The following is an 18,629-nucleotide window of genomic DNA, read 5'->3' on the forward strand; positions in this document are numbered from 1 at the left end:
GAACATTATCGGTTGATGCTTAGACACATCATCTCCTGGTGATACTTAAATTTTTTTTATTTTAAGTTTATTTATTTATTTTGAGAGAGAGAGACTATCCCAGCTTGTCAGCACAGAGCCCGATGGAGGGCTAGAACTCAAGAACCGTGAGATAATGACCTGAGCCAAAACCAAGAGTTAGATGCGTAACTGGACTGAGCCACCCAGGCACCCCCAGTCCTCGTGATATTTAAACTAGTATTTCCAAGTGATTCTACAATTTAGGACGGACGCCTGGTATTTAAGTGCTGTTTATCTGTAAGAAGGCAGTACTGGCCTCACTGTGGATGAGGAGCAAGGGTGGTGCAAGCATTCAGCTGCTTAACAGTAGTGTTGTCGAAATGCCGGCATTAAGACTAAAAGGAATTTTGCCCAAAACTATTAGTAAATTCTTTCTAATGGGATTATTTAAATAGCACCCTCTTCATGTGCACTGTTCATGTGTGTTTTTTATCTACCATTTTATTACCAGTTTCTTTAATTTTTAGTTTTCTTAGTTCAGGGATTTGTGTCATTTGTATCAATTTCCCCCAAATTCAAAACTATTTGGGGAGCATGGGTTAGGGAGAATGGAGAATTGGAATATCCCATTACCTCTTAAACATAAAACCATAGGGTAGGAAAGAGAGGAAGCACTTTGCTAACGTTGGAGGTTGTGCCCTGTTACGTCCTTCATGCTAATAAATGAACACATTGGAAAGCCTCTCTAAGACTGTAGGAGACCTGCCATTTTAAATAATTTACTGAATGTATAAGGTAGAGTGGACATGGCAGAAAAGTCAAGCTGTGGATAACAAGGGAGTCCCGAAGGTGGAGTGGGAAAAGGCCTGGAGTTGAGGTCTGAAGATCAGATTTCTTGCCCCAGAGCAACCACTTGGCAGACCCTGTACTCTTGGGGCCTTGGTTTTTTTTTTTCCTCCACCCCCACCCACCCCCAATCAAGGATGACAGTGCTTGCTATTGGAAAGATCAAATAATTGATATTTATTTAATCAACTTGATAATATTAATAGAGCATTCTGTAAATACTAGTTACTCTCATACTGAATGGCAGGAATTCATTGGATTCCAAAACTGAGATGATGTGTGTGCGTATATTATTTTCCCTTAGTGCTGTGAGCAGTAGTTGCTCATTGTGTTTTCCAAAAATCACTTAAATGCTCCTCAGTGAAAATTACAATCTAAACTGAGATTTGTAAAGAACATCGTAGGTGTTTTTTTTTTTTTTCTTCAAAAGCCTTTAATACACTTAAACCATTTGAAAATGCTCTTTTAATCCTCCTCAAAGGACTTGGTCATTGTTTGCTATGCCTCAAGGTTGTCTTTAACTTTTGGCTTCCTTGGGCCAAGTATAATCTAGTCCCATGTGCTACAATCCTAATTTGGAAGAGAATATATACTTTTCCAATCTTATTCTTCTTCAAGGGTAAATAACCAACACTTTAATAGGTAGAACTTGGAAAATTTGAGGACAGTCTATTTTCTCCTGTTCTTTTTCTCTAACTTCTGTAATAACAAAGCTGTTCTGTTCTTGGAGTTTATCCCACAGTCCTAGAAACCTCCTTTTTAAAAACAATTCTCTCCTCTTAGAAGTCAAGATAGTGGTTACCCTTTGGGGTGGCAAGTGGTTAACCAGAGGGGCTAGGGGAGGGGATTCAGGAGTTCCATAATCTGTTTCTTGATCAGGGTGCTGGTATACAGGTGGGTTTACTTTGAAAACTCCTCAAAGTGTATATATCTGATTTGTGTTCTCTGTGCATATTAACACTTCAGTAAAACGTTTCAGGACATTGGCTTCACGTTGACAATATCTTCAAGAAGTCCTTTAGTCGGAAAGTTTATCTTCTTCCTTGTTTACTTGTAGTTTGAATTACAGTGCATTTTGTTTTAATTAAGTAAACATAAGATCATATTTCATACAATTTAGGACCGTTATATTCATTGTATTTCATAACTGGGTCCAGCTATGTTTTAGGATAGTAATAGAAAGGAACCTGAAAGGAAGAAGAGCAGAATAAGTTACTCTTTCTAGATGGTGTAATTTGATTTCTTTTTCTTGCCTATGCTTTTCAGACTTTATATATGCATTCATTACTTTTGTAGTACGGGAAGAATATAATCTCCACTATTGTAAAAGGGGAAATAATGTGTATAAGTATGGGGTCTTTCACAATAGGATGTGAAAATATATTTAGAAAACATGATTATAGGGTAAAATTTTTTCCACATTTGCTTTTGTTACAGATATGCTAGTCTGTATTTTTGCTGTGCTATCGAGGATCAGGACAATGAGCTAATTACCCTGGAAATAATTCATCGTTATGTGGAATTACTTGACAAGTATTTTGGCAGTGTGAGTAGTAGTTTGTTTTAGGAAATTGAATGCCATAGTATTTTTTAAAAAATCTTTTTATAACAAGTTTATTATTTGATTGTCTTGGGAATTCTGTTTGAAAGTAACTGCAGGAGAGGGAAGGGCTGACTGTCTTTTGCCAGCGTGCACAGTCCCTTAGCTGCCGAAGTGCTTGACCTCCCAACCTTACTCATCTAATGATGGTTATGAGAATGAGGTTTAAAATAGTGAAATGGAAAGGAGTTCAGCTGCAAAAATTAATATTCTGGAAGTGCTTAATATAGACTTTAGATTTGGTAAGCAGTTATAATCACGTTATCCAGGAAATATGTATTTAAAACGACCCGTTTTTGTAAGTAGAAAATTATTAAGTTGCCCATGTTGGGAGCTTCCAGAATCAGGTCTTTCGTACTTGTAGGCATTGTGCTTCCAAGTGCTTGAGATTTGGAAAATATGCTGACTAAATCAATGATGCTTGGTTAGCAAGACTGCCATTTTTAGAAAAAATTAAGATTGATTCGTTCGGATNTCTTTCACTTTCTTCAGTTTTAACCTTGTTTTTCTTGCTTTTCAGGTGTGTGAACTTGATATCATCTTTAATTTTGAGAAGGCTTATTTTATTTTGGATGAGTTTCTTTTGGGAGGGGAAGTTCAGGAAACATCCAAGAAAAATGTCCTTAAAGCAATTGAGCAGGCTGATCTACTGCAGGAGGTAAGCTAATCTCAGTTCTCTGTACTGGGCATTAGCATGTTTTGCTCTTGCTAGGGAAGTCTCATCTGTGTTCCCTCATTCTTAGAGTTTCAGAAATTACTCTGAAGCATGCTTGGCATGTAGCGTCCTTGTGAAGTTTATTGATTGGAATCTGTGTCAGTCCCATCAACTCGGTTATCTGTGGATGGATTGTTTACTTTGGAGATGGTCTGTCATAATGATGGCCCATTGGACCCTAAAACACTATAGAGTCTAAACCTTTAGAGGACAGACTAAGAAGGGGAAAGATTCGTCAAGATAACAGTAATTTGAGAACTCTCCATCCGTTGTTGTGAATTACTTAAGGTAACCTCTGTGAGACTGGTGTTTTCATCCCAGATTGGTTCATATTTTCACTTCATGTCCATCAAGTGCAAATGTAGCCATCCAGATGACAGTGTTATAATTACACATTTTGTAGAANGCCACCCAGGCGCCCCCTCTTTGCTCTTTTTAAATAACAAACCGTGTTCTGTCAAATGACTACGTTCTTATTTTGCTTTGATAACTATCATGAAAACCATTAATAAACCTCTTCCCTTTCCAATTTCCATAGTTGTCTGGGGTTAACTGTGTATTTGTTGTTTCTGGACCTTCAATTTCTGAAGTTTAAAGTTTCATAGATAAGGCCACCTTTTTCAAAAAATTTAAGGATGCCTTAATTCAGATACCGAGTTGAATTATGCTTTAACAGTAATTGTGGTTTTAATCAAATAGAAAGTCTATAACACGAGGAGAAGGAGCTAGTCAATATAAAAAATAGTGTGTTTTTATTAAGATAGTTGTCTTTATTATTATTAAAGGAGGCTTTAAATACAATTTTTTAGCATTCCTGCTATAACAGAAATGTGAACTAAGAAGAGTAAATCTCTTTTTGTCCATTATAACTTCTAATGGGCCTCTGTGGGAGGAGGGGCCTCAGTAATGGCCCCGCATCAGTCACTAACTGAGTCAGTTGTGAGGATTGCTCAAAGTTGGGACAGTATCATCCAGAACATACATCTGTTAGACACGAGACAGTACACTGTACGTGTAATGATCTTGAGTTACCGAAACAGTGGTTAAGATGCCTGCACGAGTGGAATCTTTGGTTGGCTGCCATGATGCCACTCAGTGTCAGTAGTGAAATGAGCACAGTCCCTTTTCCGGGTGTGTACAGCTTGCCGTGTGCTTTACCCATTGACTGCAGACATGTCATTGGGGAGATTCTTTTTTTAACATCTCTTCTGACCACAAACTCCTATTTGGTTTTAAAGTAAGCATCTCCTTACTTTGCTGTTTACTGATCCTACTTTTCTAAAAATTGGGTTAAAAGCAGAATCAGGAACTAAGAATTTTTCATATTTGTCTCTTCCCTTGTTCACTTTTTTATTTTGTTATTATGGAGGTATAGTCTATCAGGTCCTTGTATTTCCTTCAGGTTTTTCATCATTTCTTGATTAATTACATCTGCCTTACAACATTTCTAAAGTTCTTGAAGTTCACCTTCTGATGTATTTTTTTTTTCTGGAGAGTAGTGTTTAGGGTGCTGATCTCTCCTGTGTTGTCTGGAGTGTTTTTTAAACTACTGTGAACTTGCTATTGACTATAAATATGGCACATGTATTCAGTTTACTTTATAGTATGTGTTGAGTATTTGATATATTGGGATAAAAACTTATTCCAAGTGCATNCTTGAAGTTCACCTTCTGATGTATTTTTTTTTTCTGGAGAGTAGTGTTTAGGGTGCTGATCTCTCCTGTGTTGTCTGGAGTGTTTTTTAAACTACTGTGAACTTGCTATTGACTATAAATATGGCACATGTATTCAGTTTACTTTATAGTATGTGTTGAGTATTTGATATATTGGGATAAAAATATATTCCAAGTCCATATTTATCTGTAAGTATGTGTGTGTATCTTCCCTATTAAAAGTATTTTAATAGTAAGTAGTATCTCCCTTTTTGAAGCAGTATTTTTGTATCTTTAGTAGAAAGTAGGAGTAGAGAGAAGCATGGGATGTCTGTGGTCCCATGTAAGATTTTTCTTACCCTGTCTCGCCCTAGTTTAAAAAAAAGGTTTTTTTGACTGCTATTAATTACAGTTTCTTACCTTTAGTAGAGAACTTTGGCCCTATTTCTCATCTGTGATCTTAACATCATTTTGTTCATAGACCAAAGTGATAGTACATTAAGACATTGTCTATTTGGTGGTCTAAATAAACCATTTTTCTCAATGTAGCCATTCAGTTCTTGAGGAGGCAAAACGTGGCTAGTCCGTTCTGAATTTAGAGTAAGTTAGAATACATTGCAGATTAAGGCCTTTATGAAGCCAAACTAAAGTCTCTGTGGCAGTAAGGCTTCCAATGATTCTGTTCAGGTTTAATCTGTTACTCATTTAGCTTATTTGCCAACATACTGTCACAAATCCAGGGACGACGAGATGCTTGTTTCCTAAAATAGATTCATTTATAGGTTGATACTTTTTTTTTAATAGTTTATTGTCAAGTTGGTTTCCATATAACACCCAGTGCTCATCCCCACAAGTGCCCTCCTCCATGCCCATCACCCCCCTTCCCCTTATCCCCACCCCCATCAGCCCTTCGTTTGTTCTCAGCATTCAAGAGTCTCTCATGGTTTGCCTCCCTCCATCTCCCCCACTATTTTTCCCCCCTTCTTCTCCCCCTTGTTCCTCCGTCAAGTTCCTCCTAATCCTCCTATACGTGCAAACATATGGTATTTGTCCTTCTCTGCCTGACTTATTTCGCTCAGCATAACACCCTCAAGGTCCATCCATGTTGCTACACATGGCCAGATACTTGATACATGTTTACATCTCTGGAAGAGTATTTGAATATTATGTTCATAAAATAGGTGGTGGAATAAGATGAGAAAAAGCATTCCACAAACTGCTAAATTTCTAAAATTTCTAAGTTTGCTAAAAATTTCCCTCTTTTCCAATTAAATAAACATGTTGTGGTTTGTTTAGGTAGTCCTTTTACAGGCAAACAGGGCAGAACTATGATGACAGCTAATGCTTACTGAGTCCTTAGATGTGAAGCATCCTGTGCTTCCTCAGTAGGCCCTGAGAAAGATCACGAGTACCTTTTTAACAGATGACAGAGAGGCTCAGTAAGGTTCCAGTGACCTGGTCCTAGCGTTCCAAACCCAGATCTGCTAGACTTCAGAGCTGTGTGAAATCTTAACCACTGAGCTCTGTCCATCTCTCTCCCTTCCCTCGTCATCTCCTCCACCCCTGCCTTTGTTTATTGTCTTGGTATGTGTATTTTAAACCTTCTGTTTTAGGTACCAACTTCTCTGTTTTTCAGGAATAAAGAGATTCATCATTCTGCAGGTTTTTCTGTATGGAACAGAGTAGATTTTCTAAGATGCCATTTTTTACCTTTTATACTGAAGATTTGCATTGTCCAAATTATCAATAGTTGATATTTTTTAATTGGATGTATAAATACTATTTTTTAAAATCATTTCTTCTTGGATTTATCTAAACTCCTGGATTTATAGTAGCTCTTTTGGTCTTATAATTTGGGATATAGTATTCACTTAGCCTACGTCATGAAATGATTTTGCTCCCAACATTGTAAATATAGCTATAAAGACATTTTTCTAAATGCAGGTTTAAAAATGCAGNGATCTTTTATATGAATTATTTCTAAACACCAGAGATGCCTTTAAATTTATAATGAAAATATTTGTTGACTTAATGTTACATGGATATTTCAAAATAATTTTGATTTTAAAAACTGTGAAATCTATATTTGTATCCTTAAGAATGTTTCATTTCTTCAGAAAAATTTCTTTAAAATTTCTTTTACCCGATTGGTATATATGTCATGTAGTTTGTTCAGGTCGTCCTTCATTTTATAGGCAAACAGGGCAGACAGACAGTGGATAAAGTAGCTTTCCTATTAGCATATTATAGTCAGTAATGAGAACGTAACATAAATGCGTATTTGAATAATAATTGCTATGATATCAGACACTGTGATTAAATAATAAAGATCTTTTTATTTAATTACTTGGTAAATAGTGGTTCAGTTTTGACATTTCTAGACTGAACTCTACGTGTATTCCTTTTGGTATTTGGTTCTGTGAATACATAATTAGATTTGGGGGTAAAGCCCAGAAAAATTGGTCCATTATCCAATTTTTAATGTCTGTTGGAATTTAACACATGTTTTCTTAACATGCCGCTGGTACTTGATTCTTAAATTACTAAAGTGCAACATGCTGAGATTACTAAATTGACATTCTTTGCAGTACTTGGAACATTCCACCCCCTGCCCACACCACCAATTAAGTGCCTATTTTAAGCTAGTTTTTTTTGGGGGGAGGACTGGGGGAGTGGTACAGTTGATTTATAAACATACATGTAATGACCAAGGACATATAGAGTGCATTTTCTTTGTAAAGTCAGGCACTTACCAGTTTTTCTCTGCTCCTTAATTTTGTAGAGCCAGAATGAAGAATGGGGAGGTTTGTCTGAGGATATCTTATGATAAAGAGCAGTCTAAGGCTTTAGTCCCTTTGACCCCCCAACTTATTTCTTGGTAACTACTAAATTTACCATCTTTGTGGCATGGATAAAGTGGGGTGTTATGCAAAGACTGTTGCACGTGAGATGATTTCAAGTCCTTGCCTGATCCGTGAAGATCAGATAGTTAAACACCGGGCGTCGGGCTTTAACCTCAGCGGTAGATGCATGATGGTGTTGATCAGCGCTTTGAGATGTGTCAGCCTTTCTTTTTTATACTAACAGCATCATTTTGAAATCTGTGGGGGTTTTCCTTTTGAGCTTTGTTTGCTGTTGGTATTGTTTCTCACTAAAGTAGTCTGAGAAATGAAAAAATAAGTGAGGTACCAAAAGCAAGCATTACACTTACGAATTTGCTTCTACTTCGAGATGATCCACTTTATGAATAGATTCACTTGGATTTGCAGTTGTTAATCTGCCTCACCTAGAAAGTGGTGCTCTGTGGAGAATTAGCGCTGCTAAAATTGATTTGTTTTAGTGCTGGGGCTGCATGATATATCTTAGCACTGTGTAACATCTTTGCGGAAGTAATAAATCTGTTGGACTGCATAAAAATGGAAAGGTAAGAGTCTTAGAAAAAGTGATTTTTAAAAACGAATCTTTTGTAACTCAAAATTATTTTTAAGTAAATAAGTAGTTGGAGTATTTAATAACATGCCGTTTAGTATGAAGTTTGGGTTTTTTTAAAATTAAGAATATTTGGGCATGCTAGGCAAACTCGAGAGTATCGTACATTGTTTTACAACAGCTAGATATGTTCAGATTTTTACAATAGTATCATTTAACAGGAAAAAAGCTGTTTTGATATAAATCCTCTTAGGATTTGGTTTAATAAGACAAACTCCTATGATTCCTTTGTAATTTCCATTCTTTGTTAAAACCTTTAAGCCTACCCTTTTTCTTTTAAATTGGGTTAGAAGTTAACAAGGCCAGCGTATTTTAATTTTTTTAAGTTTATTTATTTTGAGAGAGCAGGGGAGGGGCAGAGAGAGGGACAGAGAGAAAGAATCCCAAGCAGGCTCCATGGGGCTCGAACCCACAAACCATGAGATCATGACCTGAGCCAAAATCGAGAGTCAGACGCTTAACTAACTGATCCACCCAGGTGCCCCCATATTTTAATTATTTAAAAGTAAACTTGATTGGGGTCAGCTAGAACAAACTGGATAAGTAAGGTTTGAGTACATTAATACTTGAAATGGAAAATACAGAAAGGCAGATACAGAAAAAACAGAAGGCAGAACAAATCTTGTCTTTCATTTTACGCTTTATAAGAAACAATTTGGCCAATGTCCTTGATCACTGATTTTCAGGTTGTAATCATTTTGTAGTGTATGTGCTTTTCGAGCTCTGTATTTGTCTGGTTTTCAGAATTTTGAGGATTCCCCGCCTTGTTTCATTTTAACTCATTTTGAGCCAGCTCTTGCTACTCTGGGCTATTTGTAATAATGAAAAGTTGGAGTAACTTAAAATCAGTAGCTGTAAATCTGATTTTAAAAGATACTTGACAAGAACCCACAGTAACAAATGACATTTTTATATCACAATAGTTACACACACATAAACTAAAAAAAATTTTTGTTAAATAATACTTTTATTTCTTTTTTTGTAATCTCACATNTTCTTTTATTGTTTCCTCTATTGCCTTTTTTTAAAATAAAAATGTCCATCGTAGAAGAATGAACAAATACTGGTAAGCACACTAGAATTTAACCCTCAACCAGAGATGATTAGATTAACTCAGTGGTTCTCAACTGGGGTGGGGAGTGGGGCAATCATGCCTTGTGGAACATTAAACAATGCCTGGACATATTTTTGATTGCCACAACTGGCAGTGGAGTGCTCCTGGCATCTAGGAGGTAAAGACCAAGGCTGCTGCTAAGCGTCAACAGCGCCCAGGACAGCCCTCCTAGAATAAAGAATTATCCATCCTCAAGTATCAGGAGTGCTGTGCTTGAAAAGCTTTAGTTTAATTTAACACGATAGGATATACAAAGATTCCATTTACATTTTACAGACCACTACATCTTCTCAATATAACATATAGTCCAAAGTGTAAATGATTGGCTGCAATGAATCAAAAGCAGGAGGGGAGAAAAAACCCTGAGAACTGTAAAAGAAGGACAAATGTGCTTATTAAGAACATGTAAATGGCTATAAAAATCCCCTCTGTGAGTCAACGAAATCACCCTTACTTGATAACCAGTGCCTGCAGAGATAATCTGTGATTGACTTTAGCAGCTAACCCACAGCAAAGCTTGTGGAGTGTCACTATGTAATTTCATTTCCTGAACAATAACCAAATCTGTTAATGTCTGTTAAGGTAATTGAGTTTTTACCTGGAAACAGAATTGAGTATACCCTGCAGGCAATTAGAGTATTTTTTAATTTTCTGTTTTCCCCATCCACTTCAGGGATTTGATAAATTTTTTTGAGAGGAATAATTTAAATGACCAGAATTTGCATATATAGGCTTTTATTGTACATGTAGACTTTTTTGTTGTTGTTCTTTTGTACCTTACAAGCCTTAAAGAATTTACTTAGTAAAGATAGAGTTTGAATATTTGAAATTCAGTGATTCAAAGAAATCTTTTATGTTTTGAAAACCCTGATCAAATTTAAAGCATTTCAAGTTCTGATGCAAATGGAGGACCAAATAAATAATTCACAGATGAAAGAAAATAAATAATTCACAGATGAGAGAAAAAAACAAATGGCCCTTTTACGTAAGGGAATGTAAAGTAAAATATGAATGAGAACTTCTTTTGATTGTTGGATTGGCATGGATGAGTGACCCTCTTGTCTGGTGTTTGTGAGCACTTAAACTTGTAGTCCATTTTGGAGCATAGTTGGTGCTGTTAACAGTTAAATATGTACACCTTTTGACCCATCAGTTAAATTTCAAGGAATTGTGTCCAACAGAAACATACAAATACACTAAGACTCAGTATTAATATTAAGCCATTGGAACTTACCCAAATGTTTTTTTTGTTTTTTTTTAATAGTTTATTGTCAAGTTGGTTTCTATATAACACCCAGTGCTCATCCCCACAAGTGACCTCCTCCATGCCCATCACCCCCCTTCCCCTCCCTCCACCCCCATCAGCCCTCAGTTCTCAGCATTCAAGAGTCTCTCAAGGTTTGCCTCCTTCCCTCTCCCCAACTATTTTCCCCCTTCTCCTCCCCCATGGTCCTCTGTTAAGTAAGTTCCTCCTAATCCTCCTATATGTGCAAACATATGGTATTTGTCCTTCTCTGCCTGACTTATTTCGCTCAGCATAACACCCTTGAGTTCCATCCATGTTGCTACACATGGCCAGAGTTCTTTCTTTCTCATTGCCATGTAGTATTCCATTGTATAGATAAACCACATCTTCTTGATCCATTTGTCAGTTGATGGACACTTAGGAACTTACCCAAATGTTAATCAATGGGAAATAGGTTAAGAAAATTATGCTACAACCATACATGAAACTGTTAACCTGGCTGTAAAGGCAATGAGATTGATTTTTTTTTTTTTAATGTTTATTTCTGAGAGAGAGGCAGCATGAGCAGGGGAGGGTAGAGAGAGAGGGAGACACAGAATCAGAAGCAGGCTCCAGGCTCTGAGCTGGCAGTCAGCACAGAGCCTGATGCGGGGCTCGAACCCACGAACCGTGTGATCATGACCTGAGCCAAAGTCGGACGCTTAGCCGACTGGNGGGGTGGGACATTAACTTACCAGTATTACCTGTGAAAATGTTTGAGGTCCCCCTCCCTTTTCTAGAACTATAAAACAAACATGTACTATAATATAAATATTTTTTTTAATGTTTATTTTTTAGAGAGAGAAAGAGTGTGAGTAGGGGAGGGACGCAGAGAGGCAGACACAGAATCTGGAGCAAGCTCCAGGCTCTGAGCTGTCAGCACAGAACCTGACGCGGGGCTTGAACTCACAAACTGTGAGATCATGATCTGAGCCAAAGTCAGAAGCTTAACCAACTGAGCCACCCTGGCGCCCCTCCCTTATGCTCTTTATCCAGCTTTTCCTAATGTTAACATCTTACATAATCATACCACATTTTTTGAAAGCAGGAAATTAACACTGATAAATATTATTTACTAATGTATTAAATATTTTTTTAATTTACAAATTTTTTAAATGACAAAATGATGCTGTCTGAATGGAAGAGTATACATTGTGTTGTTCCATTAGGTAAAATTAGGTAGAATTTGCTGAAAAGAAAGTTCCAGCATGTAAAGTGAGGCACTTGTGTGCTCTTGGCCATTTTAGACACTGACCATCTGGAACCACCATATTGCTCTTGCCAATCATTGCTAACTTAATGTCAAAAAATGTTTGACTTTACTAGTGCTTCACAATAGCTGGTGGAATAAGACTGACATTATGAGCTGTGTCATAAAAGGTACCTTACAAGGGCTTTGAGTTCTCTTTCTATTCATTACTAAACATAGATCTTAGTGAATTTGGATATTTTCTGGCCCTTTGGTCTCTCAGCACAAGGAATAGGGTTCCAGAGTTGAGAGTAGGAACTTTGCCACAGAATACAGCCAGTAAAAAGGACCATTGTATTCTAATGTTTATTTTGTTTGGGGGGGGGAGATAAAGGGAGGGGCAGAAAGAGAGGGGGAGACACAGGATCTGAAACAGGCTCCAGACTCTAAGCTGCCAGCGCAGAGCCCGATGTGGGGCTTGAACGGCAAGATCATGACCTGAGCCGAAGTCCGATGCTCAACCAACTGAGCCACCCACGTGCCCCTGAGACCACTGTATCCTAGAACATGAAGGATAGAGGATACTACTTTTAGTACAAGAAATAAGTGAAGCTCCTCTACAAGAAAAACAAATAGAGCAGTAACTTCAAATTACACTCACTTGTATTTATTTGTCATTAAATATAAACTATTTTCTCTTTGTGTACTAGAAAGAGAAAAGCGGGAGACTAGGTTTTGCCTTTTGGATCCAATACCTGTAGTTTACTTAAGCACTCATCTCAATAAGACTTAAGTCTTCAGATAAGTGCTAGCTTACCAGTTTCATTATCGTTTCCTAGACTGTTGCGTCATGAGCCTAGTATGGTGAATATCTGCGAATTTTTAAGGTAATGGAGTTTGTCTTGTCTTTGCAATGTAGGCAGTTTTAAGAATAGGTGTCACTTAATTCCTCTCTCTGCTATGTTTGTTAATCTCCACTTCCCGCTGCCTCTGGTTCTTGTTGTAGGGGTTGAGAAAAAAGCTACTCTTGGTATGGAGGAAAGGTGAACATCCATGCACATATACTACGGAGAAGGAGGAATGCAGGCAGCAGTGAAAATCAGGAATAGACTAAAGGGGAAAGTATATTGGCAGAGTGAATGGGAATGGAATCAAAAGCATTGGTCTCAGGCAAGATGAACCTTCCTCCTGTTAGGAGGAGATAACGGGGTAAAGCTGTAGTTTGTTTTTTCCTCATCAGGTGGATGAGTGAAATTGAAAAAGTTGTCATCTTCTTTGCTTTGAGAAACTGGAGTAGAGCTGCTAGGGACAGAGGAGAAAGAGGAGACATAGATAACTTGAGGGAAATGTTGAGGGTCTAGAATAGACTTACTGGGGAGCAAATGAGTGAGGAGTGAAAGGATTGTCCAGGATTGTAGGCTCATTTCAGGTTGAAAATAATGTCTCCTCTTTATTCGGAAAATAGGTCTCCAAAGAATTGGTACTAAGGGCAGTTTGTGGTATTTGTGTAATACAACTGGATTAAAAATTTTTTTACGTTTTCATTCTGGCCTCTATTCCCATGTTTTCAAAATCACTGATGTTTTAATGTATGAAGAAACTCAGCTTGCCTGGGTCGGAGAAGATGATGATAGTTCTGGTTCTGCACAGGACCCCTTGTGTATTACAACAGACTTGACTCTCACCCTCCCCAATTCTTAAATAATTATTCTATGACTCATAAGATGTACTGGTGGTGTGAGGGCCCAGAATACTAGAATTATATTTAATCCACTGTAATATTTTCTTTGGATATTAGAGAAAAAACAACTTGGCTAATGTGGGCATATCTATCACTTAGCTTAAAATCAATCTTAAATGTTAAGTGGTCATTAAGGCATTTATATAGCACAACTTTTTCAGACTGTCTAAACTGAGAAATTATTGAAACATGTTATAGTAACTTAAAAGTGCTAAAAGGATACATTATTTTTGTGTATTTTGGGGTTTCTTGAATATTTTTCCAATGAAGAGAGGGTTTCTCCCTATAAAGAATATTCTTCACAATTGATAGATGCTAATTTCTTGTTTAAGTATACCTAATATGGATAATTGGCTGTAAGGAACAGTTTGGTTTATCATCTCCCCTTTCCTTTACTAAGTGTAGTAAAAGGTCTGTCAGACATGCCGGGCTGGGCAGTCATGGATGAGAACTCTGTTCTCTTCCAGACCAAGTCTCTTCTGGGGAGAACAGCTTGTGTGCCCAGCCCTACTTGGGAAACTACCTTTCTGTTTTCTTTAAATGGGCATAAGCTCTCCATGGTGGTTTTTACACAGTGTGTATAGAATTAAGGGAAAACAAAAAGATTAAAAGCTGTAATATAAAGGTTCAAAGAACAGGTATTTAGGTGAAAGGTTGACAGACTTCGACTTTTCTTGTTCTCTCTCCAGAACACAGAGAATATGTATCACAGCAAGAGTTTCATTGGGTGTAAGAAAGCATACTAGAATACGTGCTGGAGTTCTGATATGCATCAAAATGTAGTAGGACCTATGAATTCAGTTTGGTTTTTGTCAAGTTTGCTATTTATGTTTTAGCATTACCTGAAAAGTCTAATTCCATTAAATTTTAAGGGATAGTCCCAATACTTTGTTTAACTGATACTTTCATAAGAAATTTTACTCTGCTAGTGATTCATCATTGGGACTTATAATCTATTTTTTTTTTACACAGAATATTGAAATAGGTTCAGAGGTTCATTGACAAAAAAACTATCATTAATAACTGTGAAGCGCTAATGTCATTGATATAGGAATAGAATTCCCCAATGAAAATGAGAGCTTCTATAAGAAAATGAAGCAGCTGGGGTTTATTACATTATTTTAACTTGCTGGTTCATTCCACTGTATTGCGTAGGGAAGAGGCACAACTATCTCTTTAAAGTGTTTTAAGAATTATCTGAGGATTAAAATTTAACTGGCGCTTCTCAGATACTTTTATTTTTTAACGGTTATTGTATGAGGGATCTGTCACATATTCGAACAGTTTACATGACTTTGTAGCCTAACATTTCAAAATGCCGAATTTAATATTAAAATGAGGATATTTTAAAAGCACTCAAATGAGTTTTAAACTTTGAATCACAAGCCTTTTGGCAGGGGTAAAATCCCTTTGTGAGTCTAAAGAACCCTGGGCCCTCTTCTCAGGAAAATCTGCACAGAACTTTGCCTCTAGATTCCAGGGGCTCTTGGCGTCCCTAGAAATCCATCTCTGGACACTCTAGGCTGTTTAAAACGTCACCTCAGGTTACCTTGTTGATATGAGAAACTTCCATTTACATATGTTTGTAGGCATAGATATTGAACGTCTTTTTGGCGATTTCTTTATAATCTATCTTGAGGATTATTTAAAAAGTAATATCCTCAGTCTCAAAGGCATTGTCTTTAGAGTTGTTTTTTTTTTTGTTTTATTTTATTTTTTTAAAGCTAAGTGAACCATTAAAAACCTCCATTGCTACTTAAAACACCAAATGGGTGACTGCTTTTCCACTACTTCTTGGGAAAGACTTTCCTTTAGGATCTGTAAAAGCGTTTATGGTCACCTCAGGATGTAATGATTTTCAGTAAGGGATTAAATTCCTTTACTTTGTGTAATAAAATCCTGACATACTTGAAGACTGGCAGGAGGTAGTGTTCTAATTGAATTTTCAGTTAACTCAGTACTGACCAGATGACTTTAAAACACTGAAAAATCTTTTCAGCCTGTTAGCAAATACAGTGCTTTTGGATTTTTGTAGGACATAGGTCATTTTGGTCATTATATGAGGTTTTTAAAAGATGAATCTGAACTCCTTTAGCACTGTTCATAAGTTAAATACTCAGCCATAAACCAAAGAACAAAAACAAAAATTTAAGTTTCCATTTTCTTTACTGTGCAGTAAACATTCTAGAACTGATTGTGTCTCTCAGTTTGTATACTGTATAAGAATATATGCATTTCTTTTGTAGCCACGTCATGAATATTTTAATGTCCCTGTGTACTAAGTGACTACTCATCGTGTATGCAGAATTGCACAGAGGAAATAGAGAGCTGATATACTTATGAAAGAAAATGCCCTCAGCTTGGTGACTGATTATCTTATATAATAGATCATTTCAGAACCAGTACCTTTACCATTGTAATTTTTTTTCCTGTCATTTCTCTTTTTCTGTTTGATTTTCATTCTGTTTGTAATCTTGATATAGTTTATTCCTGCTCTCAACTGGTTTAATTTCTTCTTGAAATATGACCTATGAATGTTTTGAGTAGTATTTTCACCTTAAACACGTACATGTCATCATTTATGAACCATCTGTGATTCATCTTGTAGGAGGAAACTTACAGATCGTTAAAATGTTTACCAAAGAATATATAGCAGAAATGCTACAGCAGAATAGACCGTGCCATAACATACAGCATGACCTGGTCTGCAAATGTTGGGGGCGAAAACAAAGTATTTAGTGTGACTATATTACAGGTCTCTGAGCTAATGTATTCTAACGTATCACATAAAAGTATATTTGGAAGTAATTCAAGAAAGTAAAATCTGTACTATTACACAATATTTAAGGGTAAAACATTCACAGTTCTTAAGTTTGTAACGCCACATATATTGGATCACATTTGTGCTACACAATATTGAACAGTCCCTTTAAGAATGATCAGAAAACTGTTAGAAGTCTTCTATAATATCTATCGTTCAGTAGGAAATAACCTTTTCAAAATGTTAATACTCAGTTTGTTTATATAGTTAAAATTCGCATACAGTTTAAATACTAGTATTTTACTACTTATGGTTTTATAATATTAAAATTCGCATACAGTTTAAATACTAGTATTTTACTAATGGTTTTATATGGTCTTCATTTAAATACTTAATGATTTGTTAACTATAGTCTTAAATTCTAAATATTAAGACTTTTAATATTGAATATTGTGTATACTTTTAAAAATTGCAACTTATAAAAGGAACAGTATCAAATAATTAATTGCTTATATCTAGAAAGTTTAAAGCCTGATTAAGCTATCATTCAACCAATTCAAAAGATGCTCAAACAGATTTACCACTGAAAGACGTATCAGAGTGTCTGTTAGGCAGGTATGCAGGCCAGTTCTTTCCATTCTCGCTGTACTGCATGACATTTGAAGCACCTGGATAGGCTATCAAATGAGAAACTTAGCATTGTACCTTGAAAGCATTGGGGGAAACACTGGTCTTTCATTTCCATTTTTGTCCTCTGCCCCTCCCCCACCCCTGCAGTATGTTATTCATCTGGTTTTAATGCTGAATATGCATTGTCTCATACCTGTTTGCTTTGGATGCTGTGTGCTGAGCTGTAACAACATGTTGCTTCTTTTGTTATTTGTATACAGCTGCTTGCTTTAAATCAGTAGATTCTGAAATTGCTTTTCTTGCACGTCTAAAATAAAAGTATTGCATGTACTTTGTCTCATGTGAATGCCTTTTTTCTTCTCCATCCATTTTGACAAGTATATTTTACACTTTAGTTTTTCCAGGTAATTTTATTAAACATATAAAAACCATAAAAATGGTTAAGCTGCCAAATTCTGTTCAGTGTACACGGTTGTGCAGCTGATGTCTGGAAATTGTTCATCCTGTCTTACTGAAACTGTAGCCATTAAACAACTCCCCATCCCTCCCCTCAGCCCTTGGTAACTACCATTCTACTTTGTTTCTATAAATTTGACTACTTTAGGTAATATTTTTTCTAAGTAATTTTGAGCTACAATTTCAGTGTGAACATGGAAAAATTACATTTTATATTATGAACACAATTCATAAAAAAACAAACGAATGTACTTTTTGTACAAGTCTCAAGGAATAAAATGTGTAAACGATTCCTTTAAACTAGGCCTTTTGGAAAGGACACATATTTTAAATAACGCATATTTGACACGTAACATGGTTCTCTTCAAGAAATGCTATATAGGATTGCAGGCAGTGAACACATCGGGGAAATCTGACCAGCTCCAGGGAACAGAATGGGAGTCATTCTCACATGGATAAGTGAAGTGCTAACTGTATAGAAGTCAATGTAGGCATCCTTTAATAAATATATTAAAGGCTGTATGGTGTTTTTAAAGATGACTGAACGTTACAGTTGACCTTTGAACAATGAGTGGGTTAGGAATGCCAACCCTCCCAGGCAATTGAAAACTCACATACAGCTTTTGACTCTCCAAAAACTTAACAGCCAACTGTGGACTGGAAGCCTTACCGACAACGTAAACACTCAGTTAACACCTCTTTTGTATATGTATTACATACCACATTCTCACAGTAGAGTAAGCTAGAGAAAAAATGTTAAAACCCTAAGGAAATATAGTTACTGTATGGTAAAAAGTCTGCATGTAAATGGACGGGTTACAGTTCAAGGCCTAAATGGAAATGATTGCTTTGTTTCCTTTAAGATATATGTGATTCAGATGTCAATATGGTATATTTAATGTCTGAGGCTAAACAGGAGAAGTGAAAGAGACTGGCTTACGTGATTCTTGGGAGTGTTGCATCTTTCCATTGGACTTCTCTCAAACTCTATCGTGAAAACTCAGACCTGCAAATAAAAGAGAAGGAACCTTTGTGTGTACATCACTCAGCTTCAGCGCCCATCAGCTCAGTACTCTTAGTACTATGCTCATTTCATCATCCATTCCCCTCAGCCCCATTTTTGCCTCAGTATTTCAGAGCAAGCCCTTAAC

General features: G+C 36.5%; 1 protein-coding gene across 1 annotated transcript in view; it reads left to right on the forward strand.

The window, feature by feature from the left end:
• AP1S2 (adaptor related protein complex 1 subunit sigma 2) overlaps window positions 1-18,629 on the forward strand; it is a 25,450-nt gene that overhangs the window by 5,426 nt on the left and 1,395 nt on the right. The window contains exons 3-4 of the mRNA XM_077761707.1: window positions 2,284-2,392; window positions 2,967-3,104. Of these exons, the coding sequence (XP_077617833.1) occupies window positions 2,284-2,392; window positions 2,967-3,104 (247 nt within the window). The remainder of the gene's footprint in view (window positions 1-2,283; window positions 2,393-2,966; window positions 3,105-18,629) is intronic.

Source organism: Crocuta crocuta, unplaced genomic scaffold (assembly GCF_008692635.1).
Source record: "Crocuta crocuta isolate KB4526 unplaced genomic scaffold, BGI_CrCroc_1.0 scaffold657, whole genome shotgun sequence".
NCBI lineage: Eukaryota > Metazoa > Chordata > Mammalia > Carnivora > Hyaenidae > Crocuta > Crocuta crocuta.